The sequence below is a fragment of the Sorex araneus genome, chromosome X (assembly GCF_027595985.1).
Source record: "Sorex araneus isolate mSorAra2 chromosome X, mSorAra2.pri, whole genome shotgun sequence".
In the NCBI taxonomy this organism is placed as follows: Eukaryota; Metazoa; Chordata; class Mammalia; order Eulipotyphla; family Soricidae; genus Sorex; species Sorex araneus.
In genome coordinates this window covers 335,320,211-335,343,741 of record NC_073313.1, presented here as the reverse complement: position 1 = coordinate 335,343,741, position 23,531 = coordinate 335,320,211, and the positions used below count along the sequence as shown (strand labels likewise).

Here is a 23,531-nt window from a genome sequence, read left to right as displayed (position 1 = left end):
AGGCCCTGCGACGGAGACCCGGCTTCTCGAAGATCCTGCACGTCAAGGTGGAAGGTGGCTGCTAACCCGGGGAGGGGGCGGCAGGGCCCCTGCCAGCCCCAGACCCCGTCTTCTCTTTGGACCTTCAGAGGGACCCTGATGTGAACTAGAGTCAACCCTGGCTGCCAGCAAAGGGCGGACAGTCCCTGGCTAGCTCCTGCAGTGTGGAGCACGGACCTCCTGTGGGCACTGCTGCTCCGGGCCAGGGACCCCTCTGACCCCACCCCTGTGGAACAGCTTCCGAGTTTCCGGCACAGCCAATGAGGAGCTATGTCACCACCAGCACCTGGTGTCACCGCCTGCCTGTCTCCTCAGCTGCTCAGGCCTAGGGTCCCACTGTGGGGGGGTAGGGGGGGACAGGGGAGGGACCTTGCTGGGTTCCAGCTAGGGGCCTCCACAAGGAAGCTAGACACAGCTTAGGGCTTTGTCCCCCTGCCCTGTGTCAGCCCCTCTGTGGGGCACCCCCTTGATTCAGCTCTCCTGGGCTCTAGGTCCACATTTCCAGGGTTGACACGGACAAGCCTATGGTGTCCAGGCATGTGGTCAGTTGAAAGTGGAGGGCGAGAGAGCAGCGAGAGAGCAGGGAGTGGGCTTAGAAGGGCAACACATTCACCTAGAACTTCTCCCCAAGACACTGAGACTGCCCTTTGCAAGGGGGGAAATTGTCAAGGTGAGTAATTTTTACTGCTGTAGGGACGATGACCCCCTCCTCTCAGCCACCACGCACGCCCCAGCAGCCAGAGCTAAACTCCGAGCAACCAGGTGCATGCTTCTGTATTTCCCTCCAGTCCCAGCCCCCGGGAGGCAGGGGACAGCAGTCCATACCCTCAAGGAGCGCCCGGGTGCCGGGGCAGACGTGTGGCCTGGGTCCCCAAGGCTGCGGAGGGAGTCACCGCACTGCCCCGAGCCCTAAGCGAGGCTGGTTTGCTTGAAGAGCCCCTGCTTGACCTGCCTGCGATGTCCCCAGTTCCAGGAATGAGGCTGAAGGCCAGGCCGGGGCCCAAGGCAGAGCTCCCAGTGGGCATTTTCACTGACCCTTGCCCAGTTCCCAAAGGACCAGCCTGGCATTGAGGCTCCAAAGACTCAGGTGTCCCTTGTTCTCAGAACTCCCACAGTGATGCAGACTGCGGGTCCTGCCCATCTTTCCTGGGGAAGCTCTTTCAGATTCAAGCTAGGTTCCTGTTCGGATCTAGTTCTATCTCTCCAGCATCTGCTCTCGGCCCAGTCCCTTCAGTGGCCGCTGGTCCCAGCTGGGTCCTCCAGTTCTCAGTCCTTTCCAGGGACCCAGCTTTCTGCCACAACCTGGCTTGGACACCAGGACCCAGCCCAGAGCTACCAAGCCCAGCAGAGCCAGGAGCCCACGGGCTCAGCTGTGGACCCCAGCGACCTGAGTCCACACCAGGTCAGGGCTTTTCACTGTAGACGACTTTCCCTCCTGGTCTTACTCTGGTTCTGCCTGTCGAAAACCCCAAATACCTAGGGCACCGTGTTGGCAACGCCCATATTAGTCCTGCACGAAGCCTTTCCCCAGAGCAGCCAACTGCGCCTCCATCAGCTCCCGCTCCCCAGCCTGGTCCCAAGGAGCCATAGGAAGAAGCACAACTTTTCTGTGTCCGGGGACCCCAAGGAGAGGTGGAGGTGGAGACCACTCACAGGAGCGGGCAGCTCAGGGCGAGTGTCTGCCTTGCCCCCTCTCCACCCTCCAGAGCCCCTGTGCCCTATGACCCCAAGACCAGAGGTGCTGCCCTCCCTGTCTCCTGGACAAAGCACAAAGGAATGCCTGCCTGGCCTGAACCTGCCCATCAAGGGATTTTTTTTCTGTCCCAGGAAGCCTGGGATCCTGAGTACGGGGGGTTGGGCAGGTTCACCCTGGGAAATCCCTGGGAAGGAGGTCTGCATAGACAGGCCGTGAGCTCCAGCAGGGAATGGTGCTGAGGGCGGATCCCAAGCAGGCACTGAGGGCAGAGGCTGCCCCGCAGCCTCAAGTTTGCCCTCCCTCTGTGGGTCTGGCTACTTCCAGGAACTCCTCCCATCCCCAGCCCTGCACTTTCCAGCTGAGTAGGAAGGGTATGTGGGAGTGTATCTTGCAGACCTGACCTTCATGCTTTGGCCTTCATGCATGCCTCGAGAACTGACCAGTTTGCAAGCCCCCGCCCCCATCCCTTTGCATCTTCAGGAATGAGCCCTGATGCTGAGTGGGGAGCTTTTGTTTGCTAGAATGTACCATTTGTTCCCTTTGGCAACCGTACAGCTAGAGCTGAGGCTGGTGAACAGAGATGAAGTGCCCTGCGCTCCCGGGAAGCACCACTCATCCCAAGGAGGGCTCTTGTAACAGAATGCAATACAGCGTAGCAAAGGCAGGCAGGCAGGCCTGCAGGGGTGGGGGGCCTCTCCTGCCACCCGGCCTGACCCCAGCACATGGCAGGTTGCAAATCCTAGCCAGAGGACTCCATGCTGTTTGCTGTGTGCCTTGCAGCACTGGCAGGAAACAAAGGGAATGTTGTGAACTATCTAGATTCCTGCAGGGAGAGGGAGGGCGCTGCCCAGAGCCAGCTTTTCCCTGGCTCCAGGAGGACCACAGAAGCTCATTTTTCTAGGGCTGTGAGAGTGGATTTTAAGCCCGTTCCTCAGAATTCCTTAGAAGGGGAGGTGGAGTCAGGGAGCCCTGCCTCCTTCCGTGGCCTGCTGCTCCATGATTTAGCTCTGTCCTCTACTGGTCCTCTGGTCCTGGTGTCTAGTCTTTGGGCCACTGAGGGTGTGGAGGCCAGTGTCCCAGACCTAAACCCCTGTAAGGCGCTAAGTTGAAAACCTTAACTGAGTGACTATTGGTGCCAAAGACCCAGCTCCTGATGGATTTGGGATAAGAACCTGAGTGGGTGTGGGAACTAAGCCCAGAGGCGCTAACCAAGCTGGCGGGATTTGTGCCAGGCCAGCCTGGATGAGTGTAACTCCTACCCAACTCCAGGTCTGGCTCCCTTCACCCCTGATAGCTGTGTTCTTATCCAGCCTTGTCCTGGGCCTGCATCTCTGTATATATAGTTAAGTATTGTGCGTATGTATTTATTCCTGGACAAGTGTGTTCATCTGCAGTCCTTTGCTTGAGGATAAGGTTTAGGATTGGGTCAAGATGAGACTATCAGGGCCAACTAAGGCAACCAGCTCCTGTTCCTTCCCCAAACCCTTGGGATACTGGTCAGTCCCAAGACCACCCCGACAATCAGGCAGGCTCCCCTGCCACAGCCTGCAGGGCCCAGGGAAGTGTGGCTAGGGCTCTTGCAATCAGGTGCCAAGACCCAAGGAGACAAACTCACAGCTGGCACCCGCTGACCATCTCCTGAGCAGTGCTGGTAGGGACCGCCACTGGCCCCTGGTCTTACCTTCCCTGCAGCAGGCCTGGCTTCAAGGGGCAGCTTCCCTCACCCCAAGCACATCAGGCTGAGGGGTGGAGAGCATTTTTTGGTTTTGTTTCTGAAGTGGTGCCTGTACCTCCAGCCCCCAGGGGGCCTTCCCCCGCCCCACTTCTCTCCCCACCCAGGCATCACCATCCAGCACTTTGCTTCACGCCACCTGTAGATGCCCTTTGCCGAATGTACCTGAGTGTATGTATTTAAAGGGACTCACATGGGCATCGAAGAATTTATGGCTTTGTATCTAATAAAAGATGGTGAACTGGACTATCTGCTTTGGGGAAGTCAATGGCCAGTGGCTGGGAGACGTTTTTGCAGCTGAACTGCTCTGAAGCAGAGGGCGGAATGATGGATGAACACGTGACAAGGCCCAACCTCAGCACCGGCAGCATTGCTGGATTCCCTGCAGGCACCCTGTGTGCTTCAAGTCAGCAGGGATGCCACACCCAATCCTGCTCAGCACCCATTCTGCTTGAGTTTATCTAGTCAGGGGTGCTCAGATTTTAGAGATATCTGTGCTGGCCATCCCAAAGTTCCACTAGCCACCAAAATATGACCGGTTACCTCAACTGCTTGAGTAAGAAGAGGAAAAGACCTTGAGTCAGAGGAACCAAAAGATTCACCCCAAAGAATGTGGTGTTAGAAGGGGCACGTAAGTTTATCCAACACATTTACTCAAACCCAGAAACAAACCCTGAGCGCAGTGTCTGGCTCAGTCAATCCACATGATCTCAGAAAACAAAGTGCTCCAGCATCTGATGAAACTTCTGGGACTAGGACACCTAAAGAGACTTCTGGACAGGGCGAGGCAGCTGGTGGTGCTCCCCATTGGGAGAGGAAGGCGTCCTTCTGCTTTGACAACCGAGCTACCAAAGGCTGCTACGGACTAACAGGAGGGAAGATAATTTTCACCCTTCTGCCTATAGGATGTCAATGTAAAGCAAAAGTCCTGAGCCGCACCCAATACATTTATAAATAATGCTAAATGACCAAATTATTGGCAAAGTGATTTCTAAGTCTTAAGATTTATTTAAATAATCTCCAGTGAGAATGGAGTGGGCCAATCACACCCTTTTCCTTGTAACACTTAACCAAAAGATGAAAAAGCACGCCCTGGAGCCAGCCTGCCAGCCACTTGGGAGGGGTGGAGCGCCTCTCAATGGGGGCGGCCACGACCTCGGCCCCGGCCAGCAACTGGGGGAGCATCCACTGTTGAGCGCGGGTTCTTGATGGTTTCATCGACCGACACGATAAGGCATGCAGCCTCAGAAGCAGCAGTCAGGGCGTTGATCCGCACCATAGCTGGTTCCCACACGAAGGCTTCGAAGTTGTCAGCAATGTCCTCATTGTTGACGTCCACCCCATACCACATGCCCCCCTGAAAGAACAGCAAGAAGGAAGGATATAGGAGTGCCCTCTAATTAGGTACCCTGCAAATGCCCAGGATTGTTAGGACTCCTGTCCCCCTGACTTTCTGAACCTGCCAGCATTCCCTTGAGTGTTATCCTAGGATAACACCTGAGAAAGCTGGAATCTGGGGTACCACAACAGGAAGCCATGGGAACATATCCGGCTCAGCTTAATACCTTTCAGACTTTCAACGCATTCCTCACACACACACAGGAGTCCTAGACTTATGGAACACTGCTGTTTTGGGAAGTGTCAGCCTCTTATCATCTGAAAGCTACACATACTAAACCATGGTTCTCCTTCCAATGCCGTATGTCATCATTACCTGACCTCACCTTACTGCTTCCTTTAACCCCTGATTCACAGATAAGAAAACCAAGATCTAGGTACAATGATTTACTAAATCCATGGTACCAGTCAGGTATAAGGTCTTTCACTGGAATGCCAGTCACGATGCCAGGCACTTAACTACAAACATGCCAAACACGGGACAGTGCTAAGTTCTAGAGGGCACAAACTGGATGTGACTGAGCCAGTGCACCAGTAACACAGGAACCTCCAAAGTCCTCCTGGCACTGTGGCTTTCACCCTGCCCTCAGTGGAGAACAGGCGTTAGTACTGAGCCACGTGCTAGCCATTACTCTATGCAGAGCACACTCAAACCCACCCAATTCCAGGACCCTGAGGAGAGGGAGCACCTACCTGGGCATGCCGAGCCCGCAGCTTATTGAGGATGTTCGTGGCATCAAAACCAGCATTGTCACACAGCTGGCGCGGGATGATTTCCAAGGCCTTGGCATATGCTCCGATCAGCAGCTGCTGCTTTCCTGGAATTGTCCTCGAGTAATCCCGCAGGTACTTGGAGAGCTCCATCTCAATGGCTCCTCCACCGGCCACCACGGAATCGTTCTGGAGAGACCAGATCCATTGTTCATTGCAATGGGTCAGGATTCTGGTCAGGCTACAGCGGCAGCCAACACAGGCCATCAATTTCTGGTCACAGCCCAGAAAGCGAGTGGCCAAAAACAAAGCCCCCAAACTCATTCTTTCCCCCGGTCCAAGCTCCAGGAAGCTCTGGCATGTCCTTGTCTAGCACATCATCACTTCAAGCCGTAACCAGTATAGCTTCTGCCCCTCTTGCAACTTAATCCGAGGGGCACAATTCCCAGGACGACTGATTACAGAACAGCATGAGATTAGGTCTCAGCTTTCAAGGAAGGAAGCACAGCACTATATATTTAACAATGAGGATGCTTCTCTGATTTTTGAGGCTTATTCGAACCAATATACCACCAAGGCAAGAAAAGATTATACAAGGCAGAAAACACCACACAAATCTATGGTCTCACTGGCTCCCGAGATCAAGTAGCCATGAGCCCCGCACCTTGATGGCCCTCCTGACGATCATGATGGCATCATGCAGGGACCGCTCCGTCTCCTCCATAAACTGCTCAGCGCCACCTCGGAGGATGATGGTGCAAGTCTTCGCCTTGGGACAGCCAGTGAAGAAGTTGTACCTGCACCCAGGACCAAATCACATATGTGAATGAACTCCCTTCTGCTGCCAACCCCTGCATTCTAACCTTGCTGTAATGTCCTCCCAACACTCAACAGCTGTTCTCCAGTTCCTGAATTTCCACAATAACACCCTTGGAGATATGTTGAACATATCTTGGCAAAGTCTGCAGCTATACTACAGAAGAATAAAGACTGGGATAAGATTTTAGAGCGAATCAGAACTTCTTCATTCATGAAGTGGTCTTTGGCTTTATATCCCAAAAAAAGGTGAGGCCTCAAAAAAAAAAAAAAAAGGACAGAACGGATACAATTATACCCAGAAACTGGAGGAAGGCTGTATTCAGACAGGCACTATGCTTTCAGTCAACTGGCAACTCAGACCCGTGGCTTACCTCTCACATCCAATCTGAGTCTCCTCGAAGACCTGGCAGCTTCCCAATACCTCTGGCCCCAGAGCATTCACGCTAGTCTGTATCGAGCCTCCGCAGGCCTGAGGAGCACAAGCAAGTACTGAAGGATCACAAGAGTCCAGAAGTGTGGTTCCTACTACCACTGGTCTCAAAACCAATTCCCGTGTGGATCATGGCCAAGAAACCTTGAAGAGGATCTCTGTGTTTTGAGTGTTTTGAATACCCAGTGGCATTCAGGGCTTACTCCTGGGTCTGCTCTCAGAGATCACTTCTGGTGGGGTTTAGGGGACCACATGGGATCAAACCTGGCTAGCTGCATGCATGGCAAACCCTATCCTTGCTGCTGCTCAACACTGAATCACTCTCTTGAACTCCTTACCACCCCTTGGAAGGCTAAAAAAAATAAAACAGATTTAAGACATCCAAGACACATAAAAGACAAATAGGTAGGCCTAGTTAAAAGGTTGACAGGGATGGGGCTAAAGAGATAGCTGAAGGGACCTTTCCAGTCTCATCCCCAACCAGCATTTTCAGATATGGGCTTGATTTCCACATCATACAATCCCCTGAGCACTGCCCACGTGATCCTTTAGTAGAGAACCAGGAATATACCCTGAGCTCTGTTAGATGTGGCTCCAAAACCTCCCTGCCTGAAAGAAGGGAGGAAAGCTGGCCAGAAGAATCAGACGTCAACCTGTTCAACCGACCATCGCATTATTACTAGGTCCTCACACAAAAGATTTATTTCTTGGGCAGACCAACCTAATATTATTAAAGTTTTTAATTAAAACAAAAAAAAAATGGAGGGACCAACAAGATTGTACAGCAGGCAGGCCTCTTGCCTTCCACACAAGGCAACCCAGGTAGAGCTTTAACATCCAATACGGTCCCCAGAGTATCGCCAGGAGTAAAGCCTTAGCAGTACCAAAGGTGGCCCAAAAGCAAAAAAAAAAAAAAAAGGCAACTGGCAATTTCTGGCAGTTCTTAGGAGACTGGACTTGTCCAAAGCACTGGACTTGTAAGCAGAGCATGCAGTCTAGCCCTTTGTGCAATCATCTGGGCCAAGTAACTATGTTTTGGGCCACACACAGCGATGCTCAGGGAACCATATGGGGAACTGGGAGTCAAACCCAGGTCTGCAGTGTGCAAGGCAAGCACCATTCCTGCTGTACGGGCTTCCCTGGTTCCGTGGGTCAATTAACTTTAAAACATTAGGTATACCGAGTATACATAGTAAGATTGGAGTGCTTGAAGACAAAGCACTTCCACTTCCTTGTGGAAGCAATTGCAGCCTGAGGCCAACAGGCCAACCTGACAGTGTAGTGACGCCACCTTAGTGGTAAAGGAAAACTCTTCCAGGGCCACCAAGACAGGCAGTAAATCAGAGTGGTTACCATCATTGTCCTCTTCAGATCCTCCTCTGGCACTCGGCCAGCACAGAACATGTCCCTGTCAGCAAAGTACTGCGTAGCCACATCCCCGATGGGGAGTTTAGATAAGATGACTTTGGCTCCAGAACGATGAATCCTCTCTAATTTTTCATAGAGAATATCCCACTCAGCATCAACAATTGCCTGATAATCCTGAAGAGGTCCAGAAAAGGTAGGAGAGAGGTTAGCATATAGTAGCTAAAATATAGCTCCAAAATAAATATGCTGCTTGATTTGGGAATTAAAAAAGATAATCTTAAAAAAAAATTCTTTATTAGTGAATCACCGTGAGGCATAGTTATAAACTTAGGAACTTTCACGTTTACATTTCAGTATTACAGTGATCGTTTACCCATCCCTTCAACCAGTGCCCATTCTCCTTCACCAATGTTCCCAGTATCCCCCCACCACCCCTCTGCGGCAGGGCATTCCCTTTTGTTCTCTCTCCTTTAAAAAGATAATCTTAGAAAACAAAAAACTTTCAAATACAGAAGCCCAAAGTAACCCCAGCCATGAAAGCTACTCCAATGTTGGCATTGCCAAGATATGAAAAACCATTCACTCAGGACAGTTTCTGGCCTCTGAGGCACTGCACCGATGGGGTTCCCTAGGAGGACCACTTCCCCACCCAGCATTAAGGACAGGTTGTCCCAGAGTACCTGCTCAAAGGGGAGTGGCACTGCTACTTCCAAGGACAGGTTTGGGGCTATCAGTAAGGGGAGCACACCTGCCAGCAGTGTGGGGCCCAGCTTAAAGGAAGGAGCTATATCTGTCCCCCAAAGAGGAAATCAGTGCAGTGGCAAGGCGCAGTCAGTCTTCTCTGGAGCCAGAAGCTAGCAACAGTTTGGGAAGTACTGTACTGAAGTCTCCTTGGGCCAGGTACAATCACTCAGGGAGTTCACACATGAAGAAGGACACAAGTGGGGATTCAAATGTCAAGACTCAGCCAGGAGGGCCTACCTCAACCGTGTGGACTCTCACTTCAGCATTATCTTTTTCAGCTTTCAGTTCAAGTTCAACATTTAAAAGGGCAATTTTTGGATCATTGTATTTTTTGGGTTGCATTTCAAACCCAGCATAAGAAAATGTCTTCTTAAATGCGACACCAGCCACCAGCTGGGACTCCTGTTCAGAAAACAATTTAACAGTTCAGTAGCATGAAATGAACCAGCACCCAAATCGCCATCCCCATGACATTTTAGGGTTAATCAAGTCTTTATTTCACTGTTGTACTAAGGCCTTTTCATTATCCTGAGCTAGGTAACACAAAACTTATTTAGACTGCCTCTTCTGTACACAGAAAACCATTCATCTTGCAGAGATGAAGTATAGTCAAGGCCTGTTTTGTCAAGGGCTAGCTTTGTAGTCTGGCTTATAGAGAACCCACTAAGGGTTTAGGCAGTAAGTACTTGCCTAAGGTGCCAGGAAAAGAGCCAGGAACTCCTGAACATGACACGATGCCTTGCCCTGCCTTTGGTCCCAACTCCACATCTTACAGCCTTCTACTACATACATCTACAAATATGCCAACACACACTTTAGCAGCTGTGCTGGGACTGAGCTGCTTTCTCCTCCCACAAGAACAAAACGATCAGAGATTCCATACAAATTCCCAAGGTATCACTGTGGCCTCCCACTTCTCAATCTTTCAAAACATTAACTTTGTTTCATAACTGAGCTTCCTGTGATTTGGTTTTAATAGCAGCACAAACGGATCAAGGGGGACAGATGGGCACTGTAAGAGATTTAGGCTCAAATCTTGGATCTCAATCTTTTTTTGTTTGTTTGTTTTCAGGCCACACCCAAAGGCACTCAGGAATCACTCCTAGTGGTGCTGGGGGTCAAACCTGGATTAGCTGTGTGCAAGTCAGAGCCTCATTAGTTTCACTATCTCTTCGTCCCTTAGATCTCATTCTTACCTTTGCATCCCACTGATGCAAATTACTTCTAAAAGGACACATATATTCACCGATAGTGATTTTACTTTCTATAGTACACAGTTTGAACTAAGAATTATCTATTTAAAATAAATGACTATATCAGCCAGAAGTACTACTAAGATTTATTCACTGAGAGTCATTTATGAGCTGGCCCTACTCTGTCATGTAATTCTGGAATCACTGTCACTGTCATCCCGTTGCTCATCGATTTACTCGAGCAGGCACCAGCAACATCTCCATTGTGAGACTTGTTGTTACTGTTTTTGCCATATTGAATACGCCACGGATAGCTTGCCAGGCTCTGCCATATGGGCAGGATACTCTTGGTAGCTTGCCAGGCTCTCCGAGAGGGGCCGAGGAACTGAACCTGGGTCAGCCGCATGCAAGGCAAACGCCCTACTCACTGTGCTATCGCTCCAGCCATCAGCCAGTTTAATTTCTGATAGTAAATATAGAAGTTACAAAATGTATCAATAGTGTGAGTGAGTGGCAGAGTACAGAACACAGTTCAAGTCTCACTGCTGTCCAGTGTGTGCTGTCCTGCCCTATCAAGCTCCCCAAAAGTCACGGGGAAAGCAGAAGCCTGTTGTGTGAAAGAGCAGACTTACCTCTAGGGCTCCACCTTGCACCTTCTTGATTCCAATCATTTTAAGTTGCAACAAATCATCGAGCATCATCACTGCATCCACAACCATTTTAGCAAAGAAGTTTTTCTGCTGGGAGATCAGCTTGGAGCTCAGAGCAGTCATGGCACACTTTTCTAGCAGCTTTCTCTGTTCCCTTGGACAAAAGAGGGAGTGGGACTCACATCAGATGTCTTGTCTGGTTTTCTTGCAAAGCGAAGGTGGTTTCGCTTCTAGTCTCCAATCTGGCCCTCACTAACTTCATCTCCTACAGACTATCAGTGACAAATGATGACAAAATGATGACTGCAGCAAAAACCTTGTGTGTGGGGGGTGATAGGGGTGGTGTTGGCTAGGGGTGACTGGGCCCACATCCATCAGTGTCAAGGGATTCATATACCATGCTGGGGATAGAACTAAGGCCAATCACATGGAAGAAAAACACCTTAGCCCCTGTACTTTCTTTCCAGATCCTAATTTTTAATACTATTAAAAAAAAAAAAAAACACATGAATGTATCTTAATTTAAATAATTACTATTTTTTTTCTTATTTTTTAGGCGTGTGTATATGGTTGGGTGCCGGCAGTGCTTAGGGCTACTTGGCTTACCCACAGTGCTTAAGTCCAGGGGTTCTTACTTAAAAGCATGCACTCTCTGGCCTCATGATGGCCTTTAAACATCTATAAACTCGTGTCTGAGATGACAGCAGAGCACAGGACGGACCTAGCAAGACCCATAAGCCCTTAGATGAGCTGTAATATGCTACCGCTCCCAGTTTGGCCCAGTCATGGCTCTGAAAGGCCCACCACAAACTTACTCTCTGTCTTCCTTCTTCACAGTCACAGCAATCTCTTTGATCTTGTTAACTGCCTATCAAGAAAAAAAGCTGAGTGAGTTTTTTAAAAAGTATTTTATTATTATTTTCGTTTTTTCTTTTTTTTTGGTGATTTTGAACCACATCCAGTGATGCTCAGGGGTTACTCCTGGCTGTGCACTCAGAGGACCATACAGGATGCAGGGATAGAACCAGGGCTAAGAACTAAGGCAAACACCCTACCCTCTGCAATACCATTCTTGTGTTAGAATACAAACTAGAACTTGTCGATAATCTCTCCTGCCCATCTCAATTATTGTTACTGTTTATCCCCACAATTCAAGCATTTCTATTCTACCAGAGAAATGGGAATATTTCAGCACCTTGTAGCTACTAAGTAAAATACAAACTTCAGTAATCTAGAAAACTTTTTTTTTTTTTTTTGCGTCACACCCGGCGATGCACAGGGGTTGCTCCTGGTTCTACACTCAGGAATTACTCCTGGCGCTGCTCAGGGGACCATATGGGATGCTGGGATTCGAACCCGGGTCGGCCGCGTGCAAGGCAAACGCCCTACCCGCTGTGCTATCGCTCCAGCCCCTCTAGAAAACTTTTGAAGCACCAAGTAGGTATAGTTCTGAAGAATCACCAGGATGCTCAGGGCTTCAATGAGTAGAAGAAACAAGACACGACACTAGACTAAGCTAACTTTATGGTAATTTGGATGTTAAAAAATGTTTGTTGGGGCTGGAGCGATAGCACAGCGGGTAGGGCATTTGCCTTGCACGCGACCGATCCGGGTTCGATTCCCAGCATCCCATATGGTCCCCCAGCACCGCCAGGAGTAATTCCTGAGTGTAGAGCCAGGAGTAAGCCCTGTGCATCGCCAGGTGTGACCCAAAAAGCAAAAGGAAAAAAAAGTGTTAAGTTTGACTTCTCAGACACTATTTTATTTTAATGACATTCCCTAGATAATCTAAACAGAGATAGTTAAGGGAGAAAGAATTTTCCTCAAAGTAAAACCGACTTGCCCCCAATTACAGGCATGGTCTCATGGTATGCCAGAAGGAACTTGATGAAAAGTTCTCACTGAGTGCCTGTGATGCGTCTTTATCACAGCCTACCCAATAACCAAAGACTTAGAGAAATTAATACATCTAGTCAAGTATTTACAAAAGGTTACAAGACAGATTTCCCAGGAGCATAATTCAGAAAATGTTCGACAGTCTGTTCCCAGCACCTCCAAATCACAGTTTAAGGTAATTCCCTAAGGAGAAATATAAAAAATGCTCAGGCGTAAGTCAAATTAACCAATATTCCCATACCAAATTGGTGGCGGTGCGGAAAGCTCGGATGATGATCTGTGGGTGCAAACCTTCCTCCACATAAGGTTTCACCTGCTTCAGAAACTCCGCTGCCAACAGGGTAACCGAGGTGGTGCCATCACCAACCTGAAAGAGGGTAACAGAAAATTCACTTTTTCTCAAGTTCAGGGACAAATCCCTCAAGTCTCTATTAGGCACTCCTGCAGACAGTTTAAATGGGTGTAAAAGGTTTTCTGGTAGCACAGGTTTTCAAATAAATAGAAGGAAAACAGATGGAAGTTTTCTTCTCCTGGGCTACAGATTCTATCCCCTATCCAGGCCCATTCGGGTTGATCTGGAACAACAAATGTCTTCCATATATGAAATCAAATATGCAAATCAAGTCTAAATTTATGTACAAACTATTATGATAAAGTCAAGTCTGCTTATAATACATTATTACATCACAAAAAATTATGGGAGTAAGAGACAGGACAGGAATAAAGTGCGTAATGTTCTGTAAAACTTCATAAAATCATTTCCAGTCAAGCCTACAAGAAGACAACCCTCCAAGATTTGTCCTTTATATTTGGGTGGGCGGGGAGGTTTTGGCCACACCCAGCAGTGCCCAGAGCTATTCTAACCTCTGAGTTCAGGCATCATTTCAGGTAGTGCTTGGGGGATCACATGGGGCACCAGGAATTGAACCCAGGTAGGCAAGACAAGTACCCTACCTGCTGTACTACCCGAGCCCCTGTATTTTAAACACTACTTGGAATACGACCAGTTTTGCTAACCTTTTTATACAGTTTTCTATATGAGATCAAAACCATCCATTCCTTTTGAGGGTGGTTTGGGGGGTTACCCAGTGATGTCATGGGTTATCAAGGCTCGACTTGCTCCCAGAAGTCTGAAGGGGCCAAGAAGTGCTTGGGAGTAAACCATTATAAAATATAGCATAACAGTTAAATATAGCATATAAACTGTTATAATATAAACTGTTATAATACATAGCACTTCATAGAACTACATGCTTTCCTTTGGTTATTATCCCTTTGAGTTATTTCTCTAGCACTTAAACTCTATGTTTATTTTTTGAGGGGAAGGGGAGTGGGGAGTGTGTTCGGGGCTTACTCCTGGCATGGCTTAGTGGAACATACGTAGTGCCAGGAATTGAACTGGGATCAGCTGTGAGCACTAACCCACTGTGCTATCTCTCTGGTGCCTAAACCTTATCTTTAATGGGAGAAAATAAACTTAACCCTTAACTTTAAAGACATACATTTTCAACTTATTATGCCTATAGTATAATGTAAGGAACTCTCAAGGGAAGAAAAGTAACTTGTGAAGAGTTTAAGATGAAGGGCTTAAGTTGATAGTTATGGACAGAAAGTCGGTATTCCTTTGTTGAAGACACTAACAGATCAAATCCGTATTTTTCTCACTTTAAAGCCTTACTGATTTAGGTTTACCAAAAATACTCTAAAACATAAATCTATCTCTTAGTATCTACTCGTATCTCTACAATACTTCTGTAAGTCTTGACAGGATATTTTGAGGTTCTGAGAATTCTTATATTGTCTTCAAATAGTAAATTGTTATATATACTTAATCACTGTTAAAAAAAAAACAACTGAAAACGTAGTGTTTTCAGCCCAATTTTATACTGTGACTAACTATTATAAACTATTGATCTACCAACTCATTTGACTGAAAGCACACAGGCCTGATACTAAGATCTAAGCTACATACAATGGAACCAAACACGTCTGGGGGGTTACTTTTATGATGGGGCCATACCTGGTAGTGCTCAGGACTTACACTAAGGGTCACTCCTGGCTGAACTTGGGGGACTATGAGGTGCCGGAGATTAAACCTGGATTCACTTTGTGCAAGGGAAGTACCCTACCCACTGTACCATCTCTGTTCCCTGAAACAGAACATATTTCAAAAGACTACATATTCAGGAGCCAGAGTGATATTACAGCAGGTAGGGCATTTGCCTTGCATGCGGCTGACCCGGGTTTGATCCCTGGCATCCCAAACGGTCCCCCGAGCACCACTAGGAGTGATTCTCGAGTGCAAAGCCAAGAGAAACCCCTGAGCATCGCCGGGTGTGACTCCCCTACCCCCCCCAAAAAAAATTAAATACTTTTAGATGTATTAACCGTATTATAATTAGATATAAATTCAAAGGTTTTTTTCCTTTGGGGGCCACAACAACAGTGCTACAGGCCTACTCCCAGCTTGTTGTTTGGGGCTCGTGCCCAGGGGTACTCAAGGGTTCATTAGAGCCAAGGATCAAACCTAGAGCTCCTGCATGCGAAGTATGTGCTTTGGCTCCAGTCCTAATTTTTTTTACAGAAGAAATTTAGTTTTCTGTGCCAGACCCAGGGCTGTTTTCTGGTTTTGTGCTCAAGGCTCTTTCCTGTCCATGCTTAGCAGACCATTAAGGGAATCAAAGTAGGGTTGGTGTGTGCAAGGAAAGAGCTTTAACCTTGTACTATCTCTGCCTCTAAATAAAATGTTTAAAAAGAAGAATGGAAAGGAGCAAGTTATCACAAGGTTCAACCTGTTTAAACAAATAGGCTTGATTTCCCTACCTCAGCATCCTGAGATTTGGCAATGTCCACTAAGGTCTTTGCTGCAGGATGGATGACATCAAGGAGTTTCAGAATTGTGGCCCCATCATTAGAAATTGTTGCTTTGCCTTAAAAGAAATAATCCAGAGTAAAAACTTAAAGACACTTTCTTAAAATTCTGTCTAAGCCTGGAAAAGCTCAAAGGGTTGAAGGGATACTTTGCATGTGGGTACCCAAGGTTTGATCAATACCACAAGGGTGTCAGGAATAGCCCCAGAACTCCATGGAGTTTGTCACACTGCAACGTATCTTTATGTTCCAGGTGGATCTGGAGTCCATGTATATTTTACTGGGATGGGCCAGTGGGCTGGTAGCAGGACACATTTAATTTTATCTTTTTTGGGTGATGTGGGCTCAGGTCATACCCAACAGTGCCTAGGGAATCACTGAGGGAGGGGGGAGGTATAGGGAGGACATGCTCAGGGACCATATGGGGTGCCAGGGATCAAATCAGGTCAGCTGTGTGCATGGCAAAGGCTGTACTTGCAGTACTATCACTCGGGCCCCCTAACTTAATCCTTCAATACCTAGCTTGGAGTTCAAAGGGGTCTATTCAATCAGTACATTCAACTAACCATAATGATTTTCCCTAAATGAGAACGAGTAACCATTTCAACATTTTGGGAAGGCTCAAAGAGATAGCACAGGAGGTAAGGCATGAGTCTTACACAGGTGTGTTATCTTACATCGCCACAGGCAGCTTAGGTTTATTTGGGTTACTCCCATCACAGTGCTTCCATTCCTGCTTATTTGTACCTTCTTTCTTTGTGCTCTGTTGACTTGTAATATTGTTTTTTCTTCTCCTTAAGTCCTTTGCATAGTTTATTTGGAGCCATGTCCTTTTTGTGTGGGCACAGGAAGACAGTAGCAAATGCTATGCTTTTGTAACCTGGGAGTCATTTGACTCTATATGACATTTTCCTCCTGGGCATCTGTTCTCTTGACCGAAGCCTCAGCTGCCCTTACTTCCTAGCACCCCCAAAGGCAGGGTCCTGACGAGGGACGGGACGGACCCAGGGCAAGCGGTGAGCTATGAGCCACCCTGGCACCAAGATGGGCCTGGCCAAAGTGCCTAATGCTTAACTCTAAGTTAAGAGCTTGGTCGTGGACAAATGCTGTCATTATCCAAAAAGTAGTAACTAGATTTAGATCCTCCTAGGGTTAGGAATGATTAATCTGGCCTGAGCGCGGCAGTCTGATGTTTCCAGAAGAGCTGCCCTACAAGCCTCAATGTATCTCTTACTGTGTCCATACATTCGAAATAAATAAACAAACAAACCTAAGCTGCCTGTGGCAATTTTATCCTATACGTGTGCAACCATATTTGATCCCAGGTAAAACAGTCCCCTGAGCACCACCAGGAGGGATCCCCAAAACAAAAGCAAAAGAATATTTTTTGGGTTCTGTAATTGTTATGGAGACCACATTCAGCAGTGTGCTCTTCACCACAGGTACATGGGCCCAGCGCTTGATAGTTTAACACAACCAATACTCTAGTACCCTACTTGTTCACTACTATACTAAAATGGGAGAGCGAGTGAGTATGTGCAGGGCAGAGTTAAGGGTATGCTTGCATGCTGCCAACTGTGGTGCTTAATCCCAGCACCCCATGGTCTCCCCAAGCACTGCCAGGTGCAGCCCAAGAGGCCTCTGGGAAGCACTGGAGTGATCCGGGTAATTCCTGGACCATAGGGTCCAAGAGGCACTACATCCTCTGGTCGAGAAATGAACTGACAGCTGAGTTGTACAAAGATTGTCAAAGTGGCCCCCAGACACACACACACCCACCCCCCTTAACTGGAAAGGATTACAGACAACTCTGACTATAACACTCTGCAAGGCAAGCTCCTAAGCTCAGTTTCCCTCACGGTCCCTCTAAGTTCAGCATTCAGAATAATGTATGGAGTGCAATTACTTCACAGCACACAGTGATGCCAACCTCTGACAGCCTAAACACTCCAGGTTCCCTTCTACTGCACAATGGCCCAAGGAACCCTGCAAACTTACCTCGGCCATCCACAATGAGCTTGTCCATGCCACGAGGGCCCAGAGTGGTCCTAACAGCTTCAGCAATTACCTGGCAAGCGCTGATGTTACTTACAAGCTGGGGAATGCCTTGGGAGCTATCAGTCCCCTCTTTCAACAGGATAACTGGTGTGGGCTAGAGAGAGAGAGAGAGAAAGTAATTGAGTAAATTTAACAATCACCTATTATAATGAGACTCAATGAGGAAGGGGAGAGGGGAAAAAAAAGTCTTATCTCCCCTGAACAGAAATAGCTGAAGGCCCTTTAAAATCACGTTCTCACCATGATCTACCCCCTTCAATCCTTAACCAGACTCTATATCCTCTGACACTGCCAAGACTTTAGTATACCTAACAAGAACTGCTAGAAAATTATTTGAGAAGCACTGGTTTAGTCAAAAAGAAAAAGAACTGGGGCTGGAGTGATAGCACAGAGGGTAGGGCATTTGCCTCCTTGCACGCGGCCGACCCGGGTTTGAATCCCAGCATCCCATATGGTTCCCTGAGCACTGCCAGGGGTGGTTCCTGAGTGCACAGCCAGGAGTAATCCCTGTGCATCGCCACGTGCGACCCAAAAAGCAAAAGGAACAGAAAAGAAAAGAAAAAGAACTATTCTCTGGGGGTCCAGTTCAGTGGTTGGGGGCATGCCAGGCACACTGCAGGGATCGAATTCAATCCCTAGTATGCAATACTGCATGGCCCCTAAGCCACTGGTCCCAAACAATGCTGCATCACCAGGCCCTGGCATTGACCCATTCACAGAGTAAGCTGAGTATCACTTCATATGGTGCAAATCCCTGAACCCTGCTTGGAAGCCCCCTATCCTCCCCTAATAATGAATGATTCTCTGGTGGACAGTCCCAAATTCTGACCCTAGTTCCCATGTTGAAAAATCAATCGAATTACATGCAGGAGGAAACAGCTGGCTACGCTCAGGGATACCTCCCAGCAAATCACCACTTCTCTCACCCCATACCCTTATGGCTTAATCCTAGAGGGGATGGGGAACTGAAGCCACCATGTGGTGCCAAAAGCACCAAGAGATGCCCAGATATGTGAACTACAATAAATGATGTTTATCTGAAACATGGGGAAACAGGTAGAGGGAAAAATGCTACACTTCTTTTTCCTTGCAAAATGACAACAAATCTAATTCATACAGCAATGTTCCCATCTCCCACTAATCACCAGTCAAGTATCCCAAAGAAAATGCACAATGACTTTACTAATTCTATATACACTGATGTGTGATTGAGAAAGACAATGACTTAACATTAAAGCAGGTTAATAGAATATGAAGGATCGAAATGGTTACCTGGTTTCCAGGAGCCTATGTAGAAATGGTAAGCATTTCTGCCTGGAGCTTTTAAAAAAAAGTGTAGGGAGAATCCCCATGGTGCATGGAAGAGGCCCCAAGCACTGCAGGGGTGCAGACAAAAAGAAAAACACTGAAACAAAACCCAAAATGTGAAAATTACCACCCTTCCTCCTTAGAGTAAACCTTCTATGCTCCTGCATATTAACATCTTGACCTCTTATTCATTTTCTTCGGCTGCCCCTTCCAGCCCCCAAAACAGGAGCCTCTGCCAGTCACATTCAGTCCACCGTGCAAGCCTTACGGTTTCATCACACTACATTCAGGCCTAGTGATCTGGAAGTTCCATGCGAGGGTCTCTGAGGAAGCTGCACTGGGCCTCAGTGCAAGGGATTTCCTGGGCCATCCCAGCAGTGTTCAAAGCTTCCAGGGGTGCACCTGGTGACGCTAGGGGGGACTCCAATGCTGGAGATCTAACCAGGGATGACGGTATGCAAAGCATGTGCCTTATACTGTTAATACCTCTCCTGCCCTGGGTATTACTTTTACATTCATTGCCATTGCCTATCCATCCTTTGGAAAGTATAAGCCTCCCAGAAGTAGATCACGGTACGTGTTTTGATTTTTTTTCTTTTTGGGTCACACCCAATGATGCTCAGGCGTTACTCCTGGCTTTACACTCAGGAATTACTCCTGGCGGTGCTTGGGGGACCATATGTGATGACGGGGATCGAACCTGGGTCGGCTGCATGCAAGGCAAACGCCCTACCCGCTGTGCTATCGCCCACGGTACGTGTTTTGAGATAAGCCCTAAAGACAGAACTGGGGTTTTTCCTTTCACTTTTCTTTCGGAGGGCCACACCTAGTGATGCTCAGGGTTTACTCCTGGCTCTGCACTCAAGAATCATTCCTAGCAGTGCTCAGGGGACCCTATGGGATGCTGGGGATCAAGCCCAGTTTGGGCCCATTCAAGGCAAGCGCCATACCCACACAGTACTATCTCTCCAGCCTCAACACAGTTTTTTTTTTTCTTTTTGGAAAAAAAAACGCAGTAAAATGACACTGAAAATTCTTAAGTACAAAGCAGTAACACTTGGAAGTGGCTAGCAAACAATCTGTAAATTCCCTAGTTTACAGAAAAGGAGTGCGCCCATGGGGAAGGTTATGGCAGCACGGCCGGACTGAGCCAAGAAGCCCACAAATAGGCTGCACCTGCAGAGCAGGCACTGCTACAGAAGGCCAAGTCCTGTGCCAAGTTACTGAACCAATCTCACCTGTTTTCATTCTTACATAACACAGAATCCAGTGACCTGCTGGGGATATCATGGGAACCTTGAGAATTTCAACTTACTGATCTTCCTCCTTAAGTTTGTATTAAGGAGGATGGAGTGAGAGCACAGTGGGAAGGTCAGTTGCCTCGCATGCAGCCGGCCCAGGTTTGATCCCCAGAATCCCATACTGTCCCCCAAGCACCGCCAGGAGTGATTCCTGAGTGCAGAACCAGGAGTAACCCTTGAGCGTCACCGGGTGACCCAAAAAACAAACAAACAAACAAAAATAGTTTCTATTAAGCTTTTCTGTAAAAACAGATATTTGGGGGTCCAGGGATAGTTCAATGGTAAAGCCTTGTAAGTCTGAGGCCTAAAATTCAATCGCCACCAGCCCACCCCACGTGTGATTCAGTGACAGTGCTGAATCACAATAAAAAGCTCTCTGGCAAGACACAATTACGAGTACACTGAAACTCAGATTGTGTGACCCTTGGTCACCCCAACAAAAGAGTAAGTAGGATGGACTTGACAACAACAAATTCAACCTATAAAGGCAAGGATATATATTCTCTACAAATTGCGCCAAAGTTATAGGACCAGAGCTTTCAGGGGGCTCTTTTTACCTCTTCAATCTCAAAAGGCTTCTAGAATACCAGGAATCAATTTGAGGCTAGTAAGGATTCTCCGTGATAGAAGTTTCACATTCTGATAAAGAAGAGATACGTCTACACACCAAGAAAGGAGTCAACTCAGAGTTGAACACAATGGTCTGGAGCCCACGGGCGGAGGTTTTTTCCACTCAACAGAAGAACCTGCTTCTGATCCCTAATCCTCCAAATGCCAACTAAAAAAAACCATGAAAGTCTCCTTGGCAGAGAGGATGGATGACAGTGGAGGAACCAAGCACCCACCCTGCAGGCTGGCTGGCCTTTACTAGCCTACTATATGCAGGGCACGTCACTGGTTGCAATTCACTTCATCCCACAAACAATTCCTTATTGCCATCACTTCTACAAGACTTACTTAGTAACCGTTAAAAATATATTCAAAAGCCACATGCCAAGTGGCAGAGACAAGTCACACTCTCAACTGTTACCCCGTGCGGCCGCTGGGCAGATGAAGACAACTTCAGGGACAGAGTCACACTGAAGACTTACTGGGAAGGGGTAGAACCAGGGGTACAAAGAGGACAGGGGAGGCGGATAAACACTGGCTTCCTTCCTGGGTATAACCTGGATGCACAGGGCATGTGGATACAGACGAAACACCTGACAGGTGCCAGTCTGGCATCAACAGCACGGCAAGGTTTTGCCTCAAACACCTCCTTACCAGCAGGGCCGCTCAGCAGGTACTGGGGGGTGGGGGAAAGGGTCGTGGCGGTGGGGGACGGAGGTACGACTCCAGGGAAGCTTGGGACAATACAAAGTACCTGCTTATCAGACGGGGGGTGGGGGGGGCTGGGCTAGGAAAGGGGGCGCGCCAAGCTCACCATCCAAAGCAAGACCCAGAATTAGGGTCCTGGGGTGGGGGGGAAAGCGGGGTCTGATGGCACATTTTGGCCGACTAGGTCGGAGGCTGAGCCCAGGTATCTTACGTGCAGGGTCCCCCCCACTACCACTAGCTGGGCACGGCACCTTCGGGGGCCGCGAGACGCTGCATTTTCGGAATGAGTGTCCCGAGGGGACTAAACACGGGTGAGGGCGTGGGGGCCCCTCCCACGGCACAGCCCCCACGCGGCCCCGGCCCGGCACACGCGGCGTCCATCTTGGTCCAGTCCCCACCCTGCAGCCCCCGGAGGAGAACCAGCGCTTCCCGGCCAGGCGGCCGACCCACCCGCGCTGACCTAACGCAGGCCCCGACTGGGGGGGGGGGCTCCAAAGACCACCCCGTCTCGGCGGCAGCTTCTTGGCGCCGAAGCAACGCGGGGCTCGCAGTGCCCAAGTCGGCCGGACCAGCGCGCCCCCCTCCAAAGGCCCCTCGGGTTCAGGTCAAGCCAGACTGAAGTGGGCCGGGGTCCCGAAATACAAGGGGGTTCAGGGCAAAAAAAACGAATGAATAAAGCAGGGGAGGCCCCGCCCGAGCCGTCCACAGTCAGGCGGCGCCGGCCACGACCTCGATGGCAACGGATGGTCTCGGATGCGCGAGCCGCCACTCACCATCATTTTGGAAGCTTATGCAGTGGCCCGCTCCTCGCTCCTCCGTGGCTGGGCCGCCCAGCAAGCCCACAATGCCCCGCGCCGCCGAAGGCCCCAGAAGCTCTGGGAAGCCGTTGGCCCGGGAGAGGAAGAGGAAGAACCACTTCCGGTACTCTATGGTTCGCTACCACAGAGTCGGTGTGGCTAGAAGGGACGGAGGCGGGCCTAGGGAGGCCGTCTGGAGAGTTTGGCTTCTATCACCCGAACTCGGGCATGGTTTCTGTTTAGTTTTTTGTTTGTTTGGTTTCCATAGCGTGTAGAGTTTCTTGCAAGACCCGTGTCAGTGCTAATCCTATTTAATTTTCCATTTCTCCCCGAACTCCAGAAGAATATAATAATACATGCTTTTAGGGCCGGACAGGTAGCAAAAGGGGCTTGCCTTGCACGTGTCCGGCCCGGCACCCTAGAATGTCTCCCGCGACCACCAGGATTATGTCCTGAGTACAGCCGGGTGTGACTCAGAAAATTAAAAAATGAATTTAGAAAAACAAACTTTAAGACAGGCTTAGACTAAGTAATTATGTGAGTGATCTTATTTACTTAGTGAGTGATGTAAATTAATTTCACAACTCGACCGCGTTGTTATCATCAAGTCCATTTTTACAGATGAGGATACTGAGTCTGAGAAGGTCCACAAAGGTTATCATCCAAAGTCACAGCTGGGCAATGAATGGCACAGAAGCGGGTGCTCAAACGTCCGGTTTCCTGCCTCTGCGATGGCCAAAGTCGAGTCCTCGAGCATGCCCCTGCTGTGGAACTGGGCACAGGACCGATAGAATGAGGAGCGCGGGAAACCACTTGAACGTTAGGTAAAAAGCGCCGCCTGGGGGGCAGGGGAAGGAAGGAGGCCGCGAGAGCTAACGGCTAGAATCTCGGCGGCTGAAGCGAGTCGTGCGGCACCTGGGTGCACCCTCCCGTTCCCACAGCGCCCAGCCCGCCCACCGGAGAGCGTGGTCCAGCCGGGTCGACAGCGAACTGCGAAACGCAGGGGCGGGGCTGAGGCGGGTGGTCGGCGGTTGGTATTAAGAATACACACCAATCAACCCTCGGCCCTACTTGCCTCAGCCAATAGGAAGTGGGTTAGGCGGCAGAGGCGGGAGCGTGCTTACGTAAGCGGGCGCCAGAGCCAATCAGCGGCGGGCCTCTTTCCCGTCCGCCTACTGTAGGCTAGAGCGGGTCTGTGGGCGG

The 23,531-nt window shown here is 48.9% G+C and overlaps 2 protein-coding genes across 3 annotated transcripts in view; one reads left to right on the top strand and one right to left on the bottom strand.

Moving 5' to 3' along the window:
- FBXO41 (F-box protein 41) overlaps positions 1–3,713 on the top strand; it is a 29,786-nt gene extending 26,073 nt beyond the window's left edge. For both annotated transcript variants that reach the window (XM_055119751.1, XM_055119752.1), the window contains exon 13: positions 3–3,713. In XM_055119751.1, coding sequence (XP_054975726.1) covers positions 3–65 — 63 coding nt within the window. In that variant the 3' untranslated portion in view covers positions 66–3,713. The remainder of the gene's footprint in view (positions 1–2) is intronic.
- A 739-nt stretch (positions 3,714–4,452) lies between these two features.
- CCT7 (chaperonin containing TCP1 subunit 7) lies at positions 4,453–22,456 on the bottom strand. Its single transcript, XM_004609106.2, has 12 exons — positions 22,305–22,456; positions 17,546–17,699; positions 15,500–15,606; positions 12,918–13,043; positions 11,596–11,648; positions 10,763–10,934; positions 9,175–9,339; positions 8,179–8,367; positions 6,767–6,864; positions 6,241–6,373; positions 5,559–5,765; positions 4,453–4,824 (listed from the first exon to the last, which is right to left on the bottom strand). The coding sequence occupies exons 1-12, from the start codon at positions 22,308–22,310 to the stop codon at positions 4,603–4,605; spliced, it is 1,632 nt and encodes a 543-aa protein (XP_004609163.1). The 5' UTR covers positions 22,311–22,456; the 3' UTR covers positions 4,453–4,602.
- Between the last annotated feature and the right edge of the window lie 1,075 nt (positions 22,457–23,531).

What these genes read in the sequence shown, in the direction of transcription:
- CCT7 (XM_004609106.2), bottom strand. An exon ending in TGCAAGGTGGAGCCCTAGAG is followed by an intron (nt 9,340 to 10,762) that starts GTAAGTCTGCTC and finishes TTTTCTGAACAG; the next exon opens with GAGTCCCAGCTGGTGGCTGG. An exon ending in TGAGAGTCCACACGGTTGAG is followed by an intron (nt 8,368 to 9,174) that starts GTAGGCCCTCCT and finishes GGACCTCTTCAG; the next exon opens with GATTATCAGGCAATTGTTGA.